The sequence below is a fragment of the Pongo abelii genome, chromosome 10, assembly GCF_028885655.2.
Source record: "Pongo abelii isolate AG06213 chromosome 10, NHGRI_mPonAbe1-v2.0_pri, whole genome shotgun sequence".
In the NCBI taxonomy this organism is placed as follows: domain Eukaryota; kingdom Metazoa; phylum Chordata; class Mammalia; order Primates; family Hominidae; genus Pongo; species Pongo abelii.
In genome coordinates this window covers 52,336,517-52,359,474 of record NC_071995.2, presented here as the reverse complement: position 1 = coordinate 52,359,474, position 22,958 = coordinate 52,336,517, and the positions used below count along the sequence as shown (strand labels likewise).

At 47.6% G+C, this 22,958-nt stretch overlaps 2 protein-coding genes across 6 annotated transcripts in view; both read right to left on the bottom strand.

Annotated features, from left to right (window-relative positions):
* PDE1B (phosphodiesterase 1B) overlaps positions 1 to 14,915 on the bottom strand; it is a 29,988-nt gene extending 15,073 nt beyond the window's left edge. The window contains exons 1-2 of one of the 4 annotated variants that reach the window (XM_024257204.3): positions 14,679 to 14,915; positions 14,466 to 14,591 (exon numbers count right to left, since the gene is read on the bottom strand). In XM_024257204.3, coding sequence (XP_024112972.2) covers positions 14,466 to 14,578 — 113 coding nt within the window. In that variant the 5' untranslated portion in view covers positions 14,579 to 14,591; positions 14,679 to 14,915. Of the gene's footprint in view, positions 1 to 1,139; positions 1,618 to 2,050; positions 2,762 to 2,789; positions 3,782 to 14,465; positions 14,592 to 14,678 lie in introns of those variants that run through there. The other 3 variants (XM_003778051.5, XM_009247840.4, XM_054528082.2) reach the window with 3 other exon arrangements.
* Positions 14,916 to 16,993: 2,078 nt separating this feature from the next.
* NCKAP1L (NCK associated protein 1 like) overlaps positions 16,994 to 22,958 on the bottom strand; it is a 49,642-nt gene continuing 43,677 nt past the window's right edge. For both annotated transcript variants that reach the window (XM_002823349.4, XM_054528081.1), the window contains one exon: positions 16,994 to 21,885. In XM_002823349.4, coding sequence (XP_002823395.1) covers positions 21,766 to 21,885 — 120 coding nt within the window. In that variant the 3' untranslated portion in view covers positions 16,994 to 21,765. The remainder of the gene's footprint in view (positions 21,886 to 22,958) is intronic.

Genomic DNA, 22,958 nt, shown 5'->3' with positions numbered 1-22,958 from the left:
TTCTCAAATTTCTGGCCTCAAGTGATCCTCCCACCTCATCCTCCCAAAGTGCTGGGATTACAGACACGAGCCACTGCACCTGGCCTGCTTTTTTTTTTTTTTTTAAGAGACAAGGTCACCCAGATCATAGCTCTGGACTTCCTGCAGAAGAACAGTGAGGTGAGGACTTTGAGTGGGTCTGGGGAGGTCTTAACTCCAAAAGACTTTACAATAAGAGAAGGTCCTGCCAGCCCAGAAAGTATGGGTGTGGGGGGTGTTATCTGACTGCAGGAGGGTACAGTTCAGCACCTGGATCCTTTCAGCCACTTTAGTCCAGATCCTCTTCTTAAACTTCTCATTTGTCATATTTATTCTTTAATTTTCCTTTCCCTCCCTCCCCACCTCCTTCTGGTGTCTGGATCATGTTTGGTTCAACAGATTTCAACAGAAGCTACACAAGAGCTCCTGGATAAGATCTAGAAGTGGCATGATCATAGCTCACTGTAACCTCAAGCTCCTGGGCTTAAGCAATCCTCAGCTTGAGGCCTCCCAAAGTGTTAGCATTACAGGTGTGAGCCACAGTTCCCAACCCAATCTGCATTTTTAAAAAACACCCCAGATTATTCTAATAAACACTAAACTTTGAGAATGTTTATCTTAAAGCCTCAACTTGTTCATCTAGAAAATGGTAAGGATGATAATAAACATTTCACAGGGCTATTAATAAGAGGATTAAGTGATATAATACATTAAAAGGCCTGGCACATACAAAAGGTCTCCATAAATGTAATTTGAATAGGAATTGACTGATCAACATCAAATCGTGGTGGTCCTAACCCAGTTCACACCACACCCCCTTCAAATCCATCAAGTACCTTCTCTCTCCCAAGTCCAGATGGAGAAGACTGAGTTGGTTTGGATTGAGGCTGGTAATTAGGAAGCCCCCTAACAGAGAAAATGGGAGACAGATAATAGCCATGATCTTTCCTTTACAATTACAAACTTCATTTAATCTTCACAAACTCCTTATGAGGGAGGTTAAGTGACTTGTCTAAGGTCACACAACTCATCCATCTCAGTCAGGTTGTCAAGGCCTACAACTCAAGCTAATGGAACCTAACCGTGTCCCCAAACAATGAAGCTGTTAAGGCAGAACAAACCTAATCATGCAGTTAGCTTAGAGAGAGGCTGGAACCCATTCCACCATAGCTTCTGCAGTCTCAGTCCGTCCAACCTTAATTAATTCTGTCGGTTGGCCCATAGGAGACTGTGAGTGTCTTGATGACGCTGACAGTGGCTTGTTTATCTTGGCCTCCATCCTCAGAGCACACAGAACGTGCTCAGTAAAAGTTCATTAAATAAATAAAACGGAAAGGGGAAAATTAATCAGGTGTGAGGCTATCTCCCAGAGCTCACAATGGAGATTTCTGAGCCAGGGTTTCTAAAAATAACAGTGAGCCTGAGAAGAGTAAGGTTGTAGGTTGACTTCAAGCACAGGCTTCCCTCCAAGTTTCTCCTTCCCTCACTTACAGATCTTGTCCAGGAGCTCTTGTATAGCTTCTGTTGAAATCTGAACCAAACACAATCCAGACACCAGAAGGAGCCAGGGATGGAGGGGAAAAAAAGATTAAAGAATAAATTTGACAAATGAGAAGTCTAAGAAGAGGACCTGGACTCAAGCAGCTGAAAGCACCCTCCTGAAGGTGCTGAACTGCACCCTCCTGAAGTCAAATAACCCACTCCACACACACACCCCATACTTTCTGGCCTGCCAGGGCCCTCTCTTATTCTAAAGTCCTTTAGAGTTAGGATCTCCCCAGACCACTCAAAGTCCTCACCTCACTGTTCTTCTGCAGGATGTCTTTCTATCCCGCCAACATCAGTTTTAATCCAAGCCCTCTGTTTCAGCCATCACGGAATCTGGCACAGTAAAGGTAACTTTCCCTGTAGAACAGTATGCTCAACCCTGTCCAGTCCTCATCTGGCCCCAAGGAAAACTGGCAGCTTCCCCCAACTTTCCTTCGAACTCCATCCCTGCCCGTTTCACCACCACCACTTCTTTCTGCTTTACCTTCAGTCCCCGCACGATTGGAAAAGCCTCAGATCCCGACTCCTGGAAGTCCACAGTCTCTCCTAGCTCTAGGCAGCCATTGGGAGGAAAAGACTCTGGCAGTTATAACCCCAATACCTCAGAAGAGCTCAGCTTCTCCAGCTTCTACAGTTCATTTCTTTGGCTCACCATGGCTGGTGTTCTGGGGATTTCCAAAGTCCCCTGCCTCTGCTTCCAGCACCCACATTCCCAAAAAGATCACCATAAGTAGGGGGCTTAGGACAGGGAAGCCAGAGAAGGACTTCCTGCAGAAGAACAGTGAGGTGAAGACTTTGAGTGGGTCTGGGGAGATCCTAACTCTGAAGGACTTTAGAATAAGATAGGGGATGGGAGTCAGAAGAATTCTATTTCCAGTTTGGGTTCTCAAGACAAGATGAAATTTCGAAGGAATGTGAGGTCCTAAGGATGTTGGCAGTCAGGAAGGAGAGAAAAGGACGAAACGATGATAAGTCACCTGCCATAGTCAAGAAGAAGCAATTTTTAAAAAGGTAGGGGGGATGGAAATGGGAGGAGAATAAGGTAAAGGGCAAGATGGACAGAGTAAAAGGTGAAGTTGGCACGCACGCACACACACACGCACAAAACATATGGGGGACTGCCAGGTCTTGATCTCTCCACTTCACTAAACTACAACTGGTGGATCCATGAGCAACCTGACCTCTCCCTCCTCCCCCTTCCTCTTCTCATCCCTGGCACCTACCTGAGGATGGGGCCCTGGAGGTGGCTCCTCTGAACAGGAACAGGGTTTGCCATGGGAATCAAAGTTTCCTGCTTCAGAGTCTCAAAATCCTGACCCCGGGAGCCCCAGGGCCCCCAAGGGGGGACAACTTCCTCTTTGGCCCCTGCCTTCCTCCTCCAGGTCCCAGTAGAACTGAGCAACTGACCAGAGAGAACTTTGGGGAGGGGCCTGGCTGCAGGAAGAAGAGAGTGGGGAGGCAGAGACCCAGCCTACCGGAACTGGGTGAGAGGGGAGGCTGCGGGAAAAGTTTCACATCTGAATCAGACGGAAAACAAGAATCTGTTCTCAGAAGAAGCCCAGAAAGGACAGAAATAGCACAGGCCAGCCCCTTGCTCTGAGGAGGTGGGGCTCCTCTTTTGGGAAAAAGGGGGTTAGCAAGAGGCTTAAGGGTGCAGGGACAGGGAACCATCCTGAATCTGTCACGGAGAGGAGGTCTGTAGCGGGAGGGGAAGGGGCCCTGCAAGAACCCCCAAAAGGAGCTAAGCAGATTCAGCTCCCTCTCAGGGTCTTTTTCTGGGGCCATTCTTCAAAACGAGCTTTAACCCACCTCACAGAATGGAAGCAAGACAGGGGGATGAACTTCCCACAGAGGATAAGAAACTGTAGGGAGGGGCTTCCTGAAGCTAGGTGTCAGTGGATCCTTATCCAGAGACCGGGCTCAACAGGGAGGGAAGGGCCCTCCACCCGCAAGCAGAGAATGAAAGTCAAGAGAACTCGCTCCTAGAAACCAAGGGGTTGGGCAAATTAACACCCCCAGCCCCAGTTTTCTCATTTGTAAAATGGAAATTGGAGAATAACCATGAATTAACCAGAGAGAGGTCAATCCAGCTCACAGGTAAGGAGAAGCGATGAGATGGCCCAGGAGGGGCCAAAAGAGGCACCCAGAAGGGGTCTGAGGACCAGGACCCCCTCTCCCGCCTTCAGACTTTGCTTTCGCCAAGGCTGGGGAGGGAAGAACCCAGCCTCTGCAGCTCCAAGTGGACGTGCGCACACAGTCCCAGCCCGCCTCCTGATTGGCTGGGAGATGACGCCACCAATACATGTACGCTGGGGCCGTGATTGGTCAGCTGAGGAGTTGGGCGGGGCTAAGGAGAAGAGCTGGCGGGTGAAGCCCAACGCATTGGGGAAAAGAGTTCAGGGATCTGCAATCTCTTAGATGTAGGTCTATGGCTGGGGGTGATGTGGTAAAGAGGAAAAGGAACTAATGGGGTTGAGTATGTCAGCAGAAAGGGAAAAGAGAAGACACAGGCCAAGAGCTAGGATTTTATGACAGGAAGTTTTCCCTTTACCCCTACCCGTCAAAAGCAGGAAGAAATTAAAATACCTTGTCATTACGCCAAAGCCTTGAAGAATTATAAATAATTGAAGTCTGGGAACCTGCTGTTTCTCAGCTCCACTGAGTACTGGGACAAGTGGAAGTGGGCTTCGATCTCAACAAGAGGAGTGGAAGTCAAATATCTTAAGGCTGTTCTCTAGTGAACACCTGGTAGCCGTGAAGCAGGGCTGCTGCAGATCTTGGGAGAGAAGAAACCCACTCTCTCTGTATCCATCTCTTTCTCTCTGTGTCCCACCACCACCTTCCCCACAATGACCACAAGCTGATGAGTATTTTTAGAGAGAAAGGACTAGACCCAGGGTCAGAGACCCTGAATGCCACCCAGGAGATGAGGACAGGTCATTTGGCATGTTCTGTGGACATGCTTGCGTTGCAGGATGGGGCTGGGAGTGGGGGCAGATGGCAGCACACAGCCTGAAACACTAATAACCTCCAACCCAGGCCAGCTTCCCTGCCTCGTCTTGTACCCTCACTCCGGACCCTGCCACTCTAGACAAGTAAGTGCTAACCTCAACTCTTCTAATGAAAAGTAAAGATTTCTTAGACTAGAAAAGCCTCGAAGAGGATATCTTGTCCATTCCTCTCCTCTCTTACCCATTAGAACCAAAGCTGGTTGGACGAATGGCTGCTCACCACTTCAGCCCACGTATGCATGCTGCATACTTTGCCCTAGCCTGTTATTATTATTTACTCTTCCTAATAAGGAGGGATAATGATCAACCATCATCCCTTCCTGAGGAAAAATTTCACACATAGACACTTACCCACACATATACACACACCCCACACTCTACCTCTAAGGAGACTGTCACCTGGCTGTCAGGCAGGACATAAATGTAATGACCTCAACAAAGGGTCCGGTATGGATTTTCCTTTGGCCCTTAAATGTAGTTTAAAAATAGAAAGGAAACCAACTCTAATGCCTGCCCAGCCTGCAGTGAAGAATAAGGTTGAGGTAGGAAACAAAGGATGGGAGACTCTGCCTCTGGTAAGAGAAAAGGGGTGGGGGTGGGTGGGGGTAAAGGGGTGGGTACTTGGGAAGGGATTCACTGGCTGACTTCAAAGCTCCAAAATCTCAGAAATTGAAAGAACCAAGGAAATCATCTAACTCCAATAGAAAGAGGTTGTAAGTTTAAAATCAGGAGACTTTTCTGGCTAGCTCAGTTGAAAAGAAAAAACTAAATTTAAAAAGAAATCACAAACTTTTGCCTAGATTTTATTACTATGTGTGACCTTGGGAAAGTTACTCTGAGCTTCAGTTTCCTGGTCTGTAAAATGGGTAAATAATACATGCTTCACAGAATTTTCACAAGGACCTAATGAGATATGGTATGAGAACACCTTGGGAACCCTAAAGTGATACATGAATGTGAAGGATAATTATTTAGTCCAAATCTTTAGTTAGTTCAGCAAATATTCACTGAGTCATTCATAAACAAAGTCCCATATGTCCACTCTTACAGCCAGGACCCCGACTTTCCATCCAGGCCTCAGATGGCACCTGGATATTTGTGGGAAAGCTCTAGTCTCCCTGACGCCACCACTCTGGACGTTTAGGGCTTCTCTCTGGCTTCTTATTCCAGAGGCCCCGGAGAGGCAGTAGAGGCAGAGGCTGCAGAGTATGTAGAGCATGAAGCTCCAGAAACCAAGAACAACCAGCTCTCCACCTCACCCGAGCATTCCCACTCCCCCACTCCCCTGGCTTCTGGCTTCCATTGCTATACAGACAGCCCCAGTTCTGGCAGCTGGCTGGGCACTGTGGCGGGGGTGGCTCCACAGATAAAAATAGCCCCCCTGGTGGCAAAGCTGGGTTGCCATCCTGGGAGGCACTGTTGACATGGCAGCAGTGGTGTGAGAGCCCTCAGCACTGGACAGAGGAGCTACGGGTGGGGGTGGGATGAGGAAAGGGAATGGGGCAGGCCCTAGGGAAGATTGGAAGATAGTGGGGGAAGGACAGAAACCAGGAGGGTGAAGGGAGATGAGGAAGAGGGGTAGGAGGTATTAAGGGGGCAGGGAGGAAAGGAAAGGAGATTTGAAAGGTGCTGCATTAGAGAAGCTGGGAACACACTGAAGAAGTGGGAGAGATTGCTTTCAGACTCCTCCTGTGCCTGTGCCTTCTGACCAGAAGCCATTTCTAACAGGTGTTCCTAGCAACAGCCCAGCACAACTCAGATCACACGAGGAAGGGAATAATCTAAGCAGCTTGAGCCTCAGCCCAGACCAATAAGAACCCAGGTGTCCCAGCTCCCAGCCAAGAACACAAATGAGTCACCTTTCCGTCAGACTTCAGCCCTTGAGAGAGGGAGGAATTGGGAGGGGTGGGTAAGAAGGTCAGAGGAAGGCAAACTGAAGAGGAGGCTCCCAGTACCCAGTCCAGAAGAACTCTTTCTCTAGTTCATTTGTCCACCCCTCTTCTCCCTCCCTACACCTACATGATTTTGCTCATTAACCCCCTCCACATGGACCACCCCACAGCCCTCCAAACCACATCCCAACAGCTGTTCCCAGCAGATGCCCTGCTTCCATGGGGCCTAACAGATGTTGAAGGTATTCTGGGATGGGAAAGTAAATTAAAAGCTTGGCAAGAGTCTGATTGCAAGTGTGATGAGGGCAGCATCAGATTATAGATCAGCAGTATTTGGGTCTGGTCCCAGCATTGCCCCGATTTTACTATCTCTGGGGATCTGTTCCTCCTCTGTAGCCTTTATGGTTCTCAGATTCAGGGACTGGGTTGTAGACACTGGGGAAGTAGGATGCTTGGGCCTCAATTTCCCAGTTCCACAGTTCATCCTTTCTGACTGGCTCACTGCTTCCCCAAATCAGCTCTAACCCAGTGCTTAAAGGAGAAGGGTAGATTTTTTCTTTATCAGAGAAAGGCCATAGTCTAACCTCCATGAACTTTCCAGGAAGTTCTCCTGCATATCTGTCTTCAATTTATTTCACTGCAATTTAAAAAACAACAGCAAATTTTCTTGGCATTTCAAAGAAGAGCAGAACGGGAGAGAACAGGAGGGACCAAGAAGTCTTTGAGGTGTCTAGTGCAATTTGATTTATTATACATCTTCCAGACTGGAATTTCTAAAGCAATTGCTTGGAAGAGAGATGCTCACGGTTTAGGAAGTTTGGCAATACTGTTGGCCTGTGTGTTCACTCAGTCCAGGCCACAAGAAGTTTCCAAACAAGGTGGGCACAGAGGAGAGAACTAGGGACATGGTGCCAAGCAGATATGCAAGAGCTGATAAACAGGGGAGCAGGGAAGCCAACAGATAGGAATAAAAGGAAAAACTTCCCCCAGGTCCTGCCTGCCAGAGAATCATTCAGCCTCTCCCCACAACCAGCCTCCAGCCCCCAGCCCTCAACCCCCCACCAGCCAAGTTCCCTTCCCAACCTAAATGGTGCCAACACCAGCTGGCAGCCTAATCACCCCACTGTAGCCACCGTAATTATTTGCAAATCTGACTTCTCACTGCAGCTGTGGAATCAACTGACCTGGAAGTCTGGCTCTATCCAACAGCACCACCTGAAGCACCCCCTTTCTAGCTCTTCTCCATGCCCTATGCCCCCAGGCCTTACCCCAAAAACAACCTGACCCTTTTCCCACCAAGCCTTCCTCTCTACCAAAACCCCAACACAGCTCCCTCAGTGCACCTTTGCCAGGTCTGAGTGCTGAAGTGGAATCTGAACCTGGTGTTTTCTTCTCAGACAGCGATAAGCTCCATAGATGCAACCCCAGCTGAGGGGAGAGGAGCAGTTGCAGGACTGGGGGATACTAAGGCAGAGCAGCAAGAGCAGGGGCACTAAGGACCTCCCTGCATTGAATGGATAACAAGTTGATTTTATCCTTTTCCCTTCTCAGTCACTCTTTTTTTCCCTGCTCAATTCCCATCTATGCCCCTTCCCAAAGGAAAGGAGGAATGGTCCCACAGTTCTCTCAGACCATGTAGTCTTGCTGCCTTAGGGGACAATTTCATTATCAAACAACTTCCAGTCTCCCCAGTTGTCTCACCTCCACCCCACCTGCTGTCCTGGTTTTGTCCCTCTTTCTCTGCTACTATCCTAAAGAGAGTTGGAAAATAGCTACTCAACTTCCGTACCTGAGAAAAATCAGCCCCTTGAGATTCAAAGGCAATTACTTGGCTTCCTCCCCAGAGGGACTAGGAGGATGAGGTCACTGAGAAGGCAAAAGACACGCCTTGCAGAAGACAGGAGTCGGGGCTGGACTCCTAAGGCCCCAGAGGGCACCTATAGCAAGCTTATCGTGTACCATCACCACAGCAACCCCTCGGTGAGGGGAGGGAGCCACGGGGATTGTCTGACTCCTAGCCAAGATGAGGGAGGAGAAGTACTGATGGCAAGAGCAAAAGGGTAAGTCAAAAGGAATGGGACAGAGAGAGGAAGTGGGACAAGGGAGAAGAGCAAAAGGGAGCTTCACAGCGAAAGAGAACCCAGAGAAAGATGAGGCAAGGGAGAAGATGGAAGAATCAAAGAAGAGAAAATGAGAGAGAGCAGAGGAGTTGGACACAAATTCTCAAGGATTCCTTTAAAGACTCAAAAAGAGAGGGAATACCTGTTTTCAAGGTTTTCTGCTCCTCCATCCCAGTCTGAAGGTGGCAGAAAGATTATTTTAAAAAAGGTCGGGGAATCTGGGAGATAGGAAAGCTACCATTCCTCTGATTTCAGGAACTCCCTGGCAGGGCGTAGTTATAGATGTGCAGGCTTCTTTCCTACTGAGCATCTCACCTGGCTTCTAGTCCCATGCATCCCCAACCTCTTTCACTTTCCTCTGGGCAAAAGTGGCAAATGCAACCTCAAATGTGGACTCCTCTGTCTTTTTTCAAACCACCTCCTGAGGCTCCTGGACAAGCAGAGTGATATTTGGATTCTAAGAGACTTCAGTGATTTTCTAAAATAGGATGTGGTATACCTGATGATACCTTCAGGCCTAGGGACTTGGGATAAATGTCAGAAGGGAATTCCCCAATGTTCATAGAACCCACCTATGGCAGCCCCTGGGCTTCCCACACTCACCATGTCTCAGAACTGCAATTGCTCCCTCCACTTCCAGTTTGACCATTGGGAAAAACCGATAAGGAGGAAGTTCCTCTCCTTTCTTTTGACCTCAGTGGCCCACATCCTTCATAATATTGCCCTCCTCTGGCCCCACCTATCCTTCTGGTCTCTAAGTTCAGACACATGCCTTCACTCCTTCCAGATAACCATCAACAAGACTCCTTCAATCACGGCTCAAACCTATTAGGTAATTCATATTCCTACCTCTTGAATCTTTGTCTCCCTCATCCCAGCCAATAGTTGCCCATCCATTCCCATTCCCCTGCCTCTTCACAAAGCAAGCTCTCCCATGATGAAAAAGAACTTCAGGCTTTATCATTTGAAAGTTACTTTTACGTGATGATATTAAATGAAGAACTGAGACTCAGAGAGACTATGTGACTTAAAGATTACACCATTGTAATTGTTAGAGCAGAATGTGAACTCAAACTCAAGTCTCCCAAAATTCCCCATGCCCTTCCACTACCACCACTCTGCCTCCCTGCTTCCCTCCTTCCAGCCACCTATCCTGACCAGAGGTTTGTGAAGTTCTTCCTTGGGGGTGAATTTGATCCCCTACCTCTGCACCTTCCCTTCAACTTAAGGCAGGAATTTTCTACCCTCTACCTTCCCAGAGATACCACACAGTCCTCATTCAAGACAAAGCTGATGGAGGAAATAGAGACAGGAGACATTTGATGGAAAAGTGGGGTATGAAACCGAGGGAGGAGAGATTCCCTTTGCTATGGCTGGAAGCAGAGGAGGAAGGACTAATCTGCTGAGGATAGCACTAAAAAACTATCCCCACCAAGGCATGAGAAAAATGACACTCCTTTTTCTCCAGGGGTCCAGGGAACCATAGTTTATGCTGCAATCTTCACAGCAGCTCCACATCCATAGACAGAAAAAGGAGAATGGCAGCATGATTTTCAAAACTGGTAAGAACCATAGAAGATCACTCCACGGGGCATATACAAAAAGAGGGCAAAAGCCAGGGTTAAATCAATGAGGCACCCAGTCTCAGCTTCTTCCTCCCATCCACTGGATCTCCCCAGGAATGTCAAAAAATCTCAGTGTCACAAATACATACACAAGATCACACATAGGTATTATCCCATTACCTACATACACACATACATCATCTCATAACTAGGACAATTTCAGGTATTCAGGTAAGTGCACACCTTCCCAACATATTATTACACATGCCACTTATAAAAACAGACACATCTTCATGGAGCTCTGTCCCCAGCATACATATCAACCTTTACCCAAACACATGTATACGTGTCAGGCAGGCATTCACAATTTCATCCTAACATATCTCATTCACACAATCCAAACGCCACAGTTTCTGGATCCTCTCTGTAACTCCTTCAGTTCCAGGCTCTGTCCTGAGGTCCCTAAACCCCATACCTTTTAAGCATCACCCTCTCAAAAAAACAACATCATCATCATCTCCCTCTCCTCCACCTCCATTTCCGACTCCTCCCCCCGCCACTCAACAAACACGGAGGTATACACGCACCACAGAATCAGAGACAGAACTGGACCTCGTAACATATGTACATATATTCACTATTTCATTTGTTCATTCCTTTATTTAACAGCATTTATTGAGTGCCTGTTATGTTCAAGGTATCACACTAGACTCTGATGAAACAAAGATAAGCAAAAATAATCCCCATTGGGGTCCCTGCTCCAGCTCATCTATAATGACCTTGAACCACAGCATAGAACATTGAGCCTAGACTTTAAGGGTCCTGAGTGTGTACCACATGGGGAAAGAAGAAGAGAAAGGGACTATGCCTATACTGTCCCAAAGGAAGGGGGAAGTTCTATCTGTAAAATGTAAAATTCCAAGAGAAACTGGAGCAGAGAAAAGAGAGTGATGTTTGTACCATCCTGAGAAAAAGAGAACGCATATTTATGCTTTTCCTATGTATATAACCCCCCTAAAGAAACAATGAGGCAGAAACCCAGAGTAGAATTTTATCACTTGGGTGGGTGTAGCAAAACAGGGAATACAGAGCCCCCTGCCTCTCTACACCACTTGATGGAGTTGAAGCAGGTTACAAGCTCTGTGGGAACAGGGACATGTCTGTTTCGTCCACCACCGACTGTATCCTCGGCATGCAGCATGCCACTTGGTCCATAGAAGGCACTCAGGAAATAGTTGTTGGATAAATAAATGAGGTGAGGATGGCAAACCAATGTCTGCTCATCATTTTCTTGATTCACAAAAGGCACAGAAAATCATTTCTATCTCTTCTGGTCTTCTTCCCATTCCCTAAAGCCCTCTGATCTCAGAGAAGGGTGGACAGCCAAGTCAAATACTTCCTCTTAAGGTTACAGATGCTAAAAATCATCCTGGCCGACTCATCGTCTCCAGATGGCCTCTTTTACCCTTTCTCATGACTCAGTTTATGAGTTTGCTTAATTAGAGAAATTGTCCTGAAGATACAGGTAAAATCACACAGTTAAGAGATTCTCTTCAGCTCATATGATCCAGATTAGATTCTGAATTTATTTTTGACAGGGTCTTAGTGTGGGAAACAGAATTCTTGGATGCTCTTCCCAACAAAAAATTGCCCTGCATGATTATATTAGTGTGGGCTTTTTATCCAGAGTCAAAAACACCAGGCCTAGTCTCCCTGAAGAAAGTCTGGATGTCCTGATTAGAAATTAAAAGGGTAGAAGGGGGGAAATAGGATGTGTTGAGTAGAAGAATCTAGATAGATAGTTAGATAACTACATACAAGTATATATGCCATGTTTCCATTTCCAAGCAGTACCCAGTCCTAAGATAATCATGTCTATTTCCTATTTCCAGACTTAGCAACCCCTTCCCACCTTGACCAAAGGGGCAGGGGGATATTTATTTCCACTTAAAAGGGGGAACATCTCCTTTCTCACCTACTCAGAAACCATACCATTGAGAGAGTTGGGAAACTCCCACCTCTTACCCAGCAAAGCCCTAAATCCTTTTATTTCCCTTCATCTGATAGTCAAAGCCTCCCCAGTATTCAAAAAGGCAAAATTCCAGTAGGCCATCAACATAGACCAAGTTGGGATCTACCTTGATTTCAAGGTCTTTCTCTGCTTTAAGGACGTGAGACTTAAAGCAGAGACTTTCTCTGCTTTAAGGATGTGGGAATCTATACCTGCCAATTAATAATCAGGCGATTGTACTTTTTTGGGTAACTTATATTACATGTAGCTAGCTTTATTTTTTACTTGTAAATTTATTGTACAAAGCTAGCATTCTTAAGGACCAGACTGCTGAAGTGAGTGAAGACCAGAATGATCTAATCAATAAGAATAGGGATCCTTGTCCACCCTAATCTCATGTAAGGACATCTCAGCTAAGGCACTCTGGAGAGACAGCTGCCTCTACTCCCTTCTCTTCCCAGGTTTCATGCCTCCTTCTGGGAATCCTCTTCTCTCACCACTGAGCACTTCTCACACTAAAGGAAGAAACAACAATTCATTTTCAGGAAAGGCTTTTGGTTAGAAATGTGTGGGAGATAGTGAAACTAGTAATACATACTCTTTTGCAGGGCCCTGTTACCTGGAATAGAGGCAAGGTAAGTATGCTGAGCCACTAGTGTTAGGGGAGCCATCCTGAATTCTCCCATTTATGGACCTGGGGCCCTTCTTTACCTTTCAACTACTTCCTTATCTGCCCCTTTCCCCAGCTCATTTACCATTAACACAGCGTCATTTTCTATCAAGAGTCACACAGTGCTCCTCCCAACAAAAGAATCACACAGTGCTCTTCCCAACAAAAATCAATTCAATCTGGTTTTCCATTTCTTCATCCCAGAACTCATTCCAAGGCTGCGCTTCATAGAGCCCAGCAAATTGGATTGGCCAGAGGCAGCCAAGGAGGGGGATTGAGAAGTACATTTGGATTCCAAGCCTTGTTGCCCACTAGGCCTCAGTTCTTCCTAAGGCCTCTCTCCAAGTAGCTAGTGTATAAATCAGACCCATCTGCCATAAAAGATGTCATCTTATCACCATAGGTGAAGTATTTAAAGAACAATACAACATAAGCATCTACCCATCCCCTACCCCCACCTCTCCCTCTCCCAGAACCCAGAAATAGAAAGCTTCGGTGCTCACTATGGAGAATATTGAGGAGGAACTGGGTTCAGGGCTATGTTTACCGTGTTTCCTCTCTAAACATCCATAGTCTCCTATCTGTTTCCTCTTTCCTGGGGCCATGGATTCATCTCGGAGAGAGGGACATCTTCTCTTGTTCCCTGATTAAGAATCAACAAACTGCAGAGATTTCCTGATGGCAGCAGCTGACTGGGAGATAAACATGGTGCATGGCTTGTCTTTGACCCAATCTTCTTTTTTTTCTGAGGAGCAGGGGAAAAGTTCCTTTCCTCCCCTGGGACTGGAGTATCAGATACCTGAGTTCTTCCTTCCCCCATTTATTCCTCCCCACATGCCCTGGTACTGCAACAATGGGAAAAGATACCCAAATGTGCTTGGAGATCCTGGAAGACCCCATATAAACAAAAAGACTTTGATTAAGCCAGTTACCTTGCCTTTGTCAATCAATATTTCTTTACCATCATCACCTCCTTCAGCTTCCAGATGGGGGCTCCAACCCCCCTCCAGATTCCACGTGGGTCCCCTCATCATTAATACACAGAGTGAGTTTCCAGGCCCCAAGAGATGAGCAGCTCAGGCATGGGGTACCCCCCACCCCACTCCCTGTGCAGGAGGCAGAAACTACCAATCCCAACTGAGATACATATGACCCACAGGTTGGCACAAGTATTCCCATGCAGTAGATCTACAGCTGTGTGCAATCACTCCACATACCTCTGTGACCCACGGTCACTCATGCACACACATGTCATTTGGCTCACATCTGCACAACTCTGCACATGGATATGTGTGAGTCAGCCTGGCACCTCTACTGCCCTCCTGCAGTCCTGCCACACTGCATATACTGTGCTGCCTCTAAGCGCTGCGTGTGTCAGCCTGGGGTCCACAGGCACAGGCACATCGCTACCTTTGCAACTCCTAAGCCCGCTCCAACTGGCCGGCTTGCTCCGCACATGCCTTCCACATGTGGCCTGGCCACGCGTGTCAGGGCCGTGCTTCCTCGCACCTGCCAACATGTGTGCCAAAGAGAATCTACCAGCCCACAGCCCCGCTCCAGTCATCCCCCCTCCTCCTCCCGCTCAGGCTCCCTAAGGTCCCTTCCCCCCATTCCCGGGCCGGGGACTTACAGAGACCGAAGCTTAATCCACATCTTCTTGCTGGGGGCTGACTTCAGCTCCAGGGGTGACGGGCAATCCGACTCCTCCAGCATCTCCGGAGGACTGCGGGGGGACAGCTCCATGCTCAGCCACGGTCTACGGAACAGAAGGAGGAGACAGCACCTCGGCTCAGCTTCAGCCCCAGCCGAGAGACCCTCACCCCCCATCCCAGGCCCTTCCCACCTGCAGCTGGCGTGGACCAGCCCGGCCGGTGTCTCTAGGCTCGGCCCAAGCTGGCAGAGCTGCAGCTCTTGCGGCTCCTCCTCTCCCGCTGCCCAGCCGAGCTTTGGGCTCCCAGTCCAAGCTCTCCGCACCGCCGCTGCTGCTGCCGCTGCCGCTACCGCCGCCGCCGCCGCGCGCTGCCAGAGCCGCCTCCTCGCCTCTCTCCTCCTCCCCCGGCCGGGTTCCCCCCTCCCTCTGCTCTCCCTCCCTTCTCCTCAGCCTGCCCGCCAGTCTCTCACTCCTCACAGCCACTCCTCCCCCTCCCAAAGGAACGATTGGAAGCCAGGGGCATACACAGACAGAAGCGCCCAAGGGCGAGCGCACGCACACAGGCGCCGGGGACGAGTGGCTGCGTGTGCCCTGTACTGGCAGATGTGAGTGCGTGTTTACAGAGTGCAGCGGCGGCGGCGGGCAGGACTTCGGTGTGGGTGGTTGTGTGGGTTCTCTCCGTGTGTTTTGAGTTTCTGTGTATGTGGTTGTGGTTCCATGTATCCACGTGTGCCTAGCTGCCTGCGTGTCCCATGTGTGAGTGCGGGGCAGGGGATGAGCACACATCTTTCCCTGCTAGACCCGGACTCGGAACTCAATCAGACCAGACCCCACCTGTGCTCCTGTCTTGGAAAAGTTCAGGGTGTGCCCTGAGCTGTGATGGCATCCCACACTTGGCCTCAGGTCCCTCAGCTTGATCTTCCCCACCTGTCTCCAAGACTGTGGCCTTCCCCATGGTACCTCTGCCTGCCTGCCTAGCAGATAGGAATTTCTTCCAAGTTCAAAGCTCTCCAGAGCAGGCAGGACCACATCTTTTTTTTTTTTTGAGAAGGAGTCTCTGTCGCCCAGGCTGCAGTGCAGTGGTGCGATCTCGGCTCACTGCAACCTCAGCCTCCCCAGTTCCAGCGATTCTCCTGCCTCAGCCTCCCGAGTAGCTGGGACTAGAGGCGCGGGCCACCACGCCGGCTAATTTTTGTATTTTCTAGTAGAGATGGGGTTTCACTATATTGGCCAGGCTGGTCTCGAACTCCTGACCTCGTGATCCGCCCACCTCTGCCTCCCAAAGTGGTGGGATTACAGGTGTGAGCCTCTGCACCCGGCTTAACATCTTCTTCTTTGACTAGGTAATAACTCTACACAGCCAGGAAAGCATTCTGATATCAAAATCCCTCCTGAAGCACTTCCAGCTCATTTTTTCTGTTCTGTCTTCAGAGAAAGAAATCTAGGAGCTAAAGGCCCAGAACAAAACAGCCTAGCTGGTTAATAAACATTTGTGGAAGGAGTGAACTAGAATTTGAACTCAAGACCTTGTAAAAGGGCAAAGCCTCCTCCATCCAACCGAGTCCTACCTAGGACTCTTGCAGGAACCACCTCTCTTGCTCCATATTGTTCTCTCCCTTAATGACCACCTGCTTTGGCACTGGGGAAACCCCTATGTCAACAGAAAGTGGAGATATATTCACTAACTGCTGAATCCAAAACAGGCCACTAATCCAGGATCCCAGAATGTGAATTTTAATTTCAAAAAATTCTGGAGGTTGGAAGGAGGAGTGATCAGGAGAAGGTGTTTACTCTGTAAATACTGAGTGGCGGCTCCCCCTCTCCCAGTCAAAGAAGGAGAAAAGAAGTGAAATGGAAGGGCGAAGAAGCGGATGGACTGTCACAGCTAAGACTCCTAACATAAAAGAATTGCCAAGTTAGGTCAGCAGTTAGATTCAGCAGAAGTATCAGCAGTACCAGCTCCCAGAAAATGCAGAGGCAGAAAGAGATGGCAGAGTCAGAGATGGAGAAAAAAGTGGAAAGAGTAATGGGACTTCCCACCCGCTATCCATCTACCTTTAGCACACATCCCCCTTTTCCCTTCTTGCTGGAAGAACAGACCCAGCCAAGAAATGGCTGCATCTGAGACCCTCGTCACACTCCTACACAGTCCATTTCTGAAAATTTGGGAGCTATCTCCTCCTTATCAACTGAAAATGAAATGGGCTGGAAACTACAAAAGAATTGCAAATTAGGATGGTGCTAAACAGCTCTAATTAGTAAATTAGGATTAGAGCTAAGGAGTTTCCAAATTTAGGCAGGTCTTTAAACTAGAATAGGTGGGAAAGAGGCAAGACGTACATCCAGAGGGCTCTCTCAACATTTCTTGTTAACACAGAGGCACATCCTGCTCTCCCAAGACCCCCTGCTCCTGATTCATTTTAAGGCTAATTCACACAAACACACACACACACACACACACACACACACACACACACACAAAGTTATTCATGAAAGAGACATTAAAGTTCATCTACTCTAATTCCCTTCATTTAATAAATGGGAAAACTTCATAGACAACACAGTTTGATGGAAAAAGTAAAAATAAAAATAAATGAGAACTAAACTAACCCAGAAAAATTATATGGTCCCACAGAGAGTAAGCGATAAAACCAGAGCCAAGTCTACTAGCCTTTTTCACTCTGTGGCTCCTTTCACTTTTCTTTAGTCACCAGTCCTGGTGTTTAGCCTCAACCTCATTCCTCTTGTTGCCATACAATCCCATTTCTACCTTGCTGCATCTCTAAAGAGATAAGAATTGGGTATACTTATTCCACTCAGAGGCTCAAAAGACAACTATTCTCTCCCTGTCTTTTCCTCTTGTCCTCAACCCCCACCTTTCCCAGGCTCCTTCTCATTCCTCTCCTTTTCAGCTTCTAAACTGTCCCCTACCCCTAGGAGGCTCTACCTCCTCACTCCCCTAACCCCACAATCCTTTCCAACAAGCTTGGAGTTTGATAGAGACCAAAAATGATGCTTTGGCAGTAGGTGACGGATGGATGTGATCTGCCTCCTACGGGAATGCTATTTAAAGGGGCAGCCTCACAATCCTCTCCTTCCAAAGTGACAAGAGAAAAGTCTGCTCCTCAATCTCTCCAGAGCTGCAAACTCAGCTCAAGTTAACTTCTGACTTCCTCAACCTGCAACCTGGCCTGCTGCTCCTGCTTCCTATTCAAGTGGGAGGGAGAGTACTTGACAACTCATTGAGGTGTGGGGGCTGAAGGGGGATTCATCTTCATCTCCTTTGATGACAGGTACTTAGGAGAAGCAGGAGGCCCTGTGGGGAGGAGGACTGGAAGAACACTCTTCCCCCAACCGCGTGAGTGCATTTCAGCCATGTGCCAGCTTCTTCTCAAAGTCAAACTTTGTTGGAGAAGAACTGATATAAGCATGAGGACCTAAGGTTAAGGAAGCCTTGTCCCTAGCTGGGACCTCCCTCCCTCCTGGATCCTGGTATTCACAGCACAGTTGTTCCCTTCCTGCAAAGCAAAGTGCTACAGGGCATCATCCCCTTGGCCAGGCCCTGGACCTTCTGCACTTTTTTTTTTTTTTTTTTTTGAGACAGGGTCTTGCTCTGTCGCCCAGACTGGAGTGCAACGGCATCATCTTGGCTCACTGCAACCTCTGCCTCCCGGACTCAAGCGATCCTCCCCACCTCAGCCTTCCAAGTAGCCAGGACTACAGGCAAGAGCCACTATGCCCAGCTAATTTTTGTATTTTTTTGTAGAGATGGAGTTTGCCATGTTGACCAGGCTGGTCTCAACCTCCTTAGCACAAGAGATCCACTGGTCTCGGCCTCCCAAAGTGTTGGGATTACAGGCAACAGCCACCATGCCCAGCTAATTTTTTGTATTTTTGTAGAGACGGGGTTTCACTATGTTGCCCAGAGTGGTCTCAAACTCCTGAGTTCAAGTGATCCACCTGCCTCCCAAAGTGCTGGGATTACAGGGGTGAGCCACCACACCCAGTTCCTTCTGCACTTTGAAGTTGGCCCACCTGCCAACAGAATTGAACACCATGGCAGGGGAGGCAGTGTTTATACTGTCCAAACAAAAGGGAGCACCTCTGCAAGTCTCTTGCCCCAGGCCTTGTGGGAGGAATAATTCCATCTCATTGCTGCAAGCAAGTTAATGGAGATTTTAATGAAAACACTACATTAATGAAAATGCTGAGGCTAGAACCTACTCTGTGCCTGTAAGACAAAACAATTGGGGTGAGATTTCTGATATCCATTCTTTAGTTCCTTTGGGCCTAAGTAAAGCAAACTTACAACCTGGGACACAACTTATTGTGTCCCAGGTTGTAAGAGGACAGAGACCCTCCTGGTAAAGGAAGAAAATTGCCTGAAATGCTGATGGCTCCTGTTACTTTTCTGTCCCTTCACCTCTGGACATTCACTTTTTGCTTCCGGTGGTAAAGGCCATCATGTCCTCACCTTCTCCAATTTGCTCCTTCTAAGGTCTCTGGATTCTAAAACCCAAGTCTTCCCTTGTGAAGAGGCAGACCGGGCAAGTAGAAAAGGTCTAGGACTGAACATCAGACTTGGGTCCCAGTTCTAGTTCTACTGCTAAACATGTGACCTTCATTAAGTCATTTAATATTTCTAAATCTGTTTTCTGACCTGAAATAGGAAAGCCTTCCCTGGCTACCTTGCAGAATTGCTATAAGGATGTGAAAGCACTTTGAAAAAGTATAAGTGGTAGAGAAATACGTGTGCATAATTATATGTTTACAAAAAGATACATCAAATGACAAAATTTTAGAAATAGAGAATATATCTGTGTTACCAGGAGCTAGAGATGGGGAAGGGGGTTGTGGGAGGGGAAAATTGCTATAAAATTGCTATAAAAGAGCAATACGAGGGATCCTTGTGGTGATGGAACTGTTCTGTATCTTTTTTTAAATTATTATTTTATTTTTTGAGACAGAGTCTCACTCTGTCACTCAGCCTGGTGTGCTGTGGCAGGATCTCGGCTTACTGCAACCTCCGCCTCCTGGGATCAAGTGATTCTGCTGCCTCAGCCTCCTGAGTAGTGGGACTACAGGCACGCACCACCACGCCCGGCTAGTTTTTATATTTTTAGTAGAGACGGTGTTTCGCTATATTGGCCAGGCTGCTCTCAAACCCCTGACCTCAGGTGATCCACCTGCCTTGGCCTCCCAAAGTGCTGGGATTACAGGCGTGAGCCACTGCGTCCGGCCTATTCTGTATCTTGACTGTAGTGGCAGATACACAAACCTACATGTGATAAAGCTGTATAGAAATAGATAACACACACACATGCACACACACAGAGAAATGAACATAAGCAAAACTGGGGAAGGAAATCTGAACAAGATCAGTAGATTGTATCAATGTCAGTTATCCTGGTTGTGGCAGTGTACTACAGTTTTGCTAGATGTTACCATTCAGGGAAACTGTAAAGGAAAATAGAATTTCTCTGTATTATTTCTTACAAGTGCAGGTGGATTAACTATCTCAATAAAATTTTCAGTTTTAAAAAAAGGTATTCTGTCTACCCTCCATCCCCCTGCAGCAACTTGTCTTGCTGTCCTCTGGGAGGCTCCTCTTAAGCAGTTCTATATGCAGATGAGATGGAGAAGGGATCTCTATCCCCTCAAGCAGAAAAATATAAGCATATAGAGTAGTTGTTCAGATACTTCTGAGCCTTCTCTTCTTCATCAACTTTACTCTCAGTCTCATAAGCCTGACACTGAATCACCCTTTAGAACATAAGTCCTTCCCATGGCAAGGAAGGATGATTAGCTGATGCACCAAGCAGGATTCTCTATCACTTCCATCCTAAAGAGCAGACAATTGTTACTAAGAAAAATTTGTATGTTGATTATGGGTGCCAAGTTAAGAAAGTATTGACTAAGCCTGGGTCTTCAGAAATAAAAAGCAAACACATGTGCAAAACCCCAAAACAGCTATCAAATAGGCTTAATGAAGGCTGAACGGTTTTTGCTGAAAACCAACAACTGCTTCCCTTTCATCATAAAAATATGGACATGACCCTAATTAATCAACTAGCTAATTATATTTGTCAATTCCAACCACTCTAGACCTGTGACATATATGATCTGTTTCTCCACTTCTCCCTGGCAGTGGATGAACAGATGTGATGCATGGGGGCCACTATCTCCTGCCAAGGAGTTAAGTAAACCTAGTTTAGTGCTATCTTGAATGCCCCAGGCTCTGTGACACTTGAAATTCTAATTAGCGCAGAAAAGGGCTAAGTTGAAACAGCTTGTACTCCCTCAAGGATACCCACTCTCAGGGCCGTACAACCTAATGAGGTCTGTGAAATTTAAGATCCAGAAGAGAAATCCCTGCCTGGAGCAACAGCTGTACTCAGGCTGACAAAAAGATTTGGGGTTAAATTAGTCCCTTCCAATAAAAGGCAGAGTACCCCCAAATGGTACAGGAGGGAAAACCCACCTGAGTCTGGGCCAATCAGTTGTCATGTAAGCTAGAATTGACGAAGACTAACTGACCCTCTGCTCTGGGTTGTGGAGCTATCAAAGCAGGAGGGGTTAAAGCAAGAGAGAACTTGTAACAAACAATGTAGTAGAGTAGGTGGGCAGTGAGTATCTCTGAAGGGCACTTCATCCTTGCCCCAGTAGGAAATGCAGTCAAGCTGAGGGCAAAGGAAGAGACCCAATGACTCCTTGAAGAGCCCCACAAAGGAAAAGAGGTGCTCCTTTGCTGCTACTCTGCAGTAGGAGCAGGCTGAATGTTTGCCGAACACATTTGAAAAAGGAAGAGAGAAGATAATGGTCCTAATGAATGTGCAGGAGACAATAGCAGCTCCAGTGGGAGGATTATAAGCTCATTATGGTTTAATATGATGATTGATCATCTCTGCCCGCCAGCAACATCCTAAGAATAGTGATGAAGGTCGGAGAGGCCCATGCCTGTCAGAGCTCAAGCTCAAGTCACCAGAAGATAGAAAATATACTTGTACGTTACTCCTTTTTTCATTGTAAAATTCACACATGTGGCCCCACGCCCTAACTTTTTCCATAAACTGTCCTCCATGCTCCCAGCCTGCCTCACTGCTCTACGATTTCTCAGCCCTGGATTGTTCTTCCACAGATCTGTTCATCAACTCTGGCTCCTGACCCTCTCCTTAGTGACCCCACCCCATTCCCACCCCTTAAGAAAGTGACCACAGCTTCCACTACGGCAAGGGTTTAGGAAGGTCCAAACAGCTCTTCAGTGGGTACTGGCAGGCACTCAGTGGCTTCCATTTAGGTGGAAGGCCCGGGACACCTCCCGATAGGCATTTCGAAGCAGGACATAAGGGAAACAGGACTCCAGCATGTCCAGGGTCAGGAAGGATGACTCCTCCACCACCTGGAAGAGATGGGGCCAAGAGATGAGAACCTCAGGTAGGGCATTTGTCTGTGATACCCTGTTCCTTTTGCATAGTTCCCAGGCCCTCTGAGACCCTGAGAGTTACAAATGAACAGGGTTGCAAATCACACCCCCCTCTTCCTCCCTCACTTGGTTTGGCTCCAGAAAGGCAATGTGGCATCTTCAGCTCCATTATCATTGACCTGACCCCCTCATCAGGACTATGTTAAGGGCACAGAAGCAGCAGGCAGGAGAGAACCACTTTCCTAGTGGCAGCAAAACCCATTCTCTCCCATTCTGGATGCTAGATCACATGTGGGTGGGCAGCACACAGATGCCGGTAAAGATGTATAAAAGTGCTAATTACAAAGCTTTGCAGCAAGAAAAACAAACACCACTGCAGGCCACAGAAAGGGGCCTGGAATTCACATGGGTCCTCTTGTGTTGGGCCTCAGTCTCCTCCCTCTCTCAGTACAGTGCTTGGGGAACAGTAAGGATGCTGCATAAAGGAGCAGGCATGATTAATTAGTTTAATTAGAAGCCTGTGTGCTGCGGTAATCCCAGCAGCCCCCACAGCCAAGCAGGAAGGTAGATAAAGATGCCTGGAGAAGAATGAGAGTGGGGGTGAGGGTAAAGATGGGGAGGTGGGTGGACAGGGCATGTTCATGAAGAGCAGCATAACCTAGTGGTGTACTGGAGGGTCCCCATCCCTGAGGAAGGAGCAGGGTGTATTTCCTTCAGTGCCTTCCTTATCCAAGAGGTAATGAGACTAAAAAACACACTCTGGAGAGGTGTCCCATATCCTCTGGCAATTCACACAGATGGGTTCTCCACAATATATCTGGTACTCCAAGTCCTGAAAATTCACTAAGGAAAGAGAATCTACCATATCTACTCTAACGTGTTTCTCTCTCTGAAGTCCTTTCAAGTTTTAAAATGTGTAAGATTTTCCTATTCTCAAACACATGCACACACAACAGCTGCAAAAGAGCAGAAACTGCAGGCTGAAGGAAAGGAAATCTGCTGGTAAAACTGTAGCCCTGATGATAGGTCAAATATCAAAGAATTTCTTG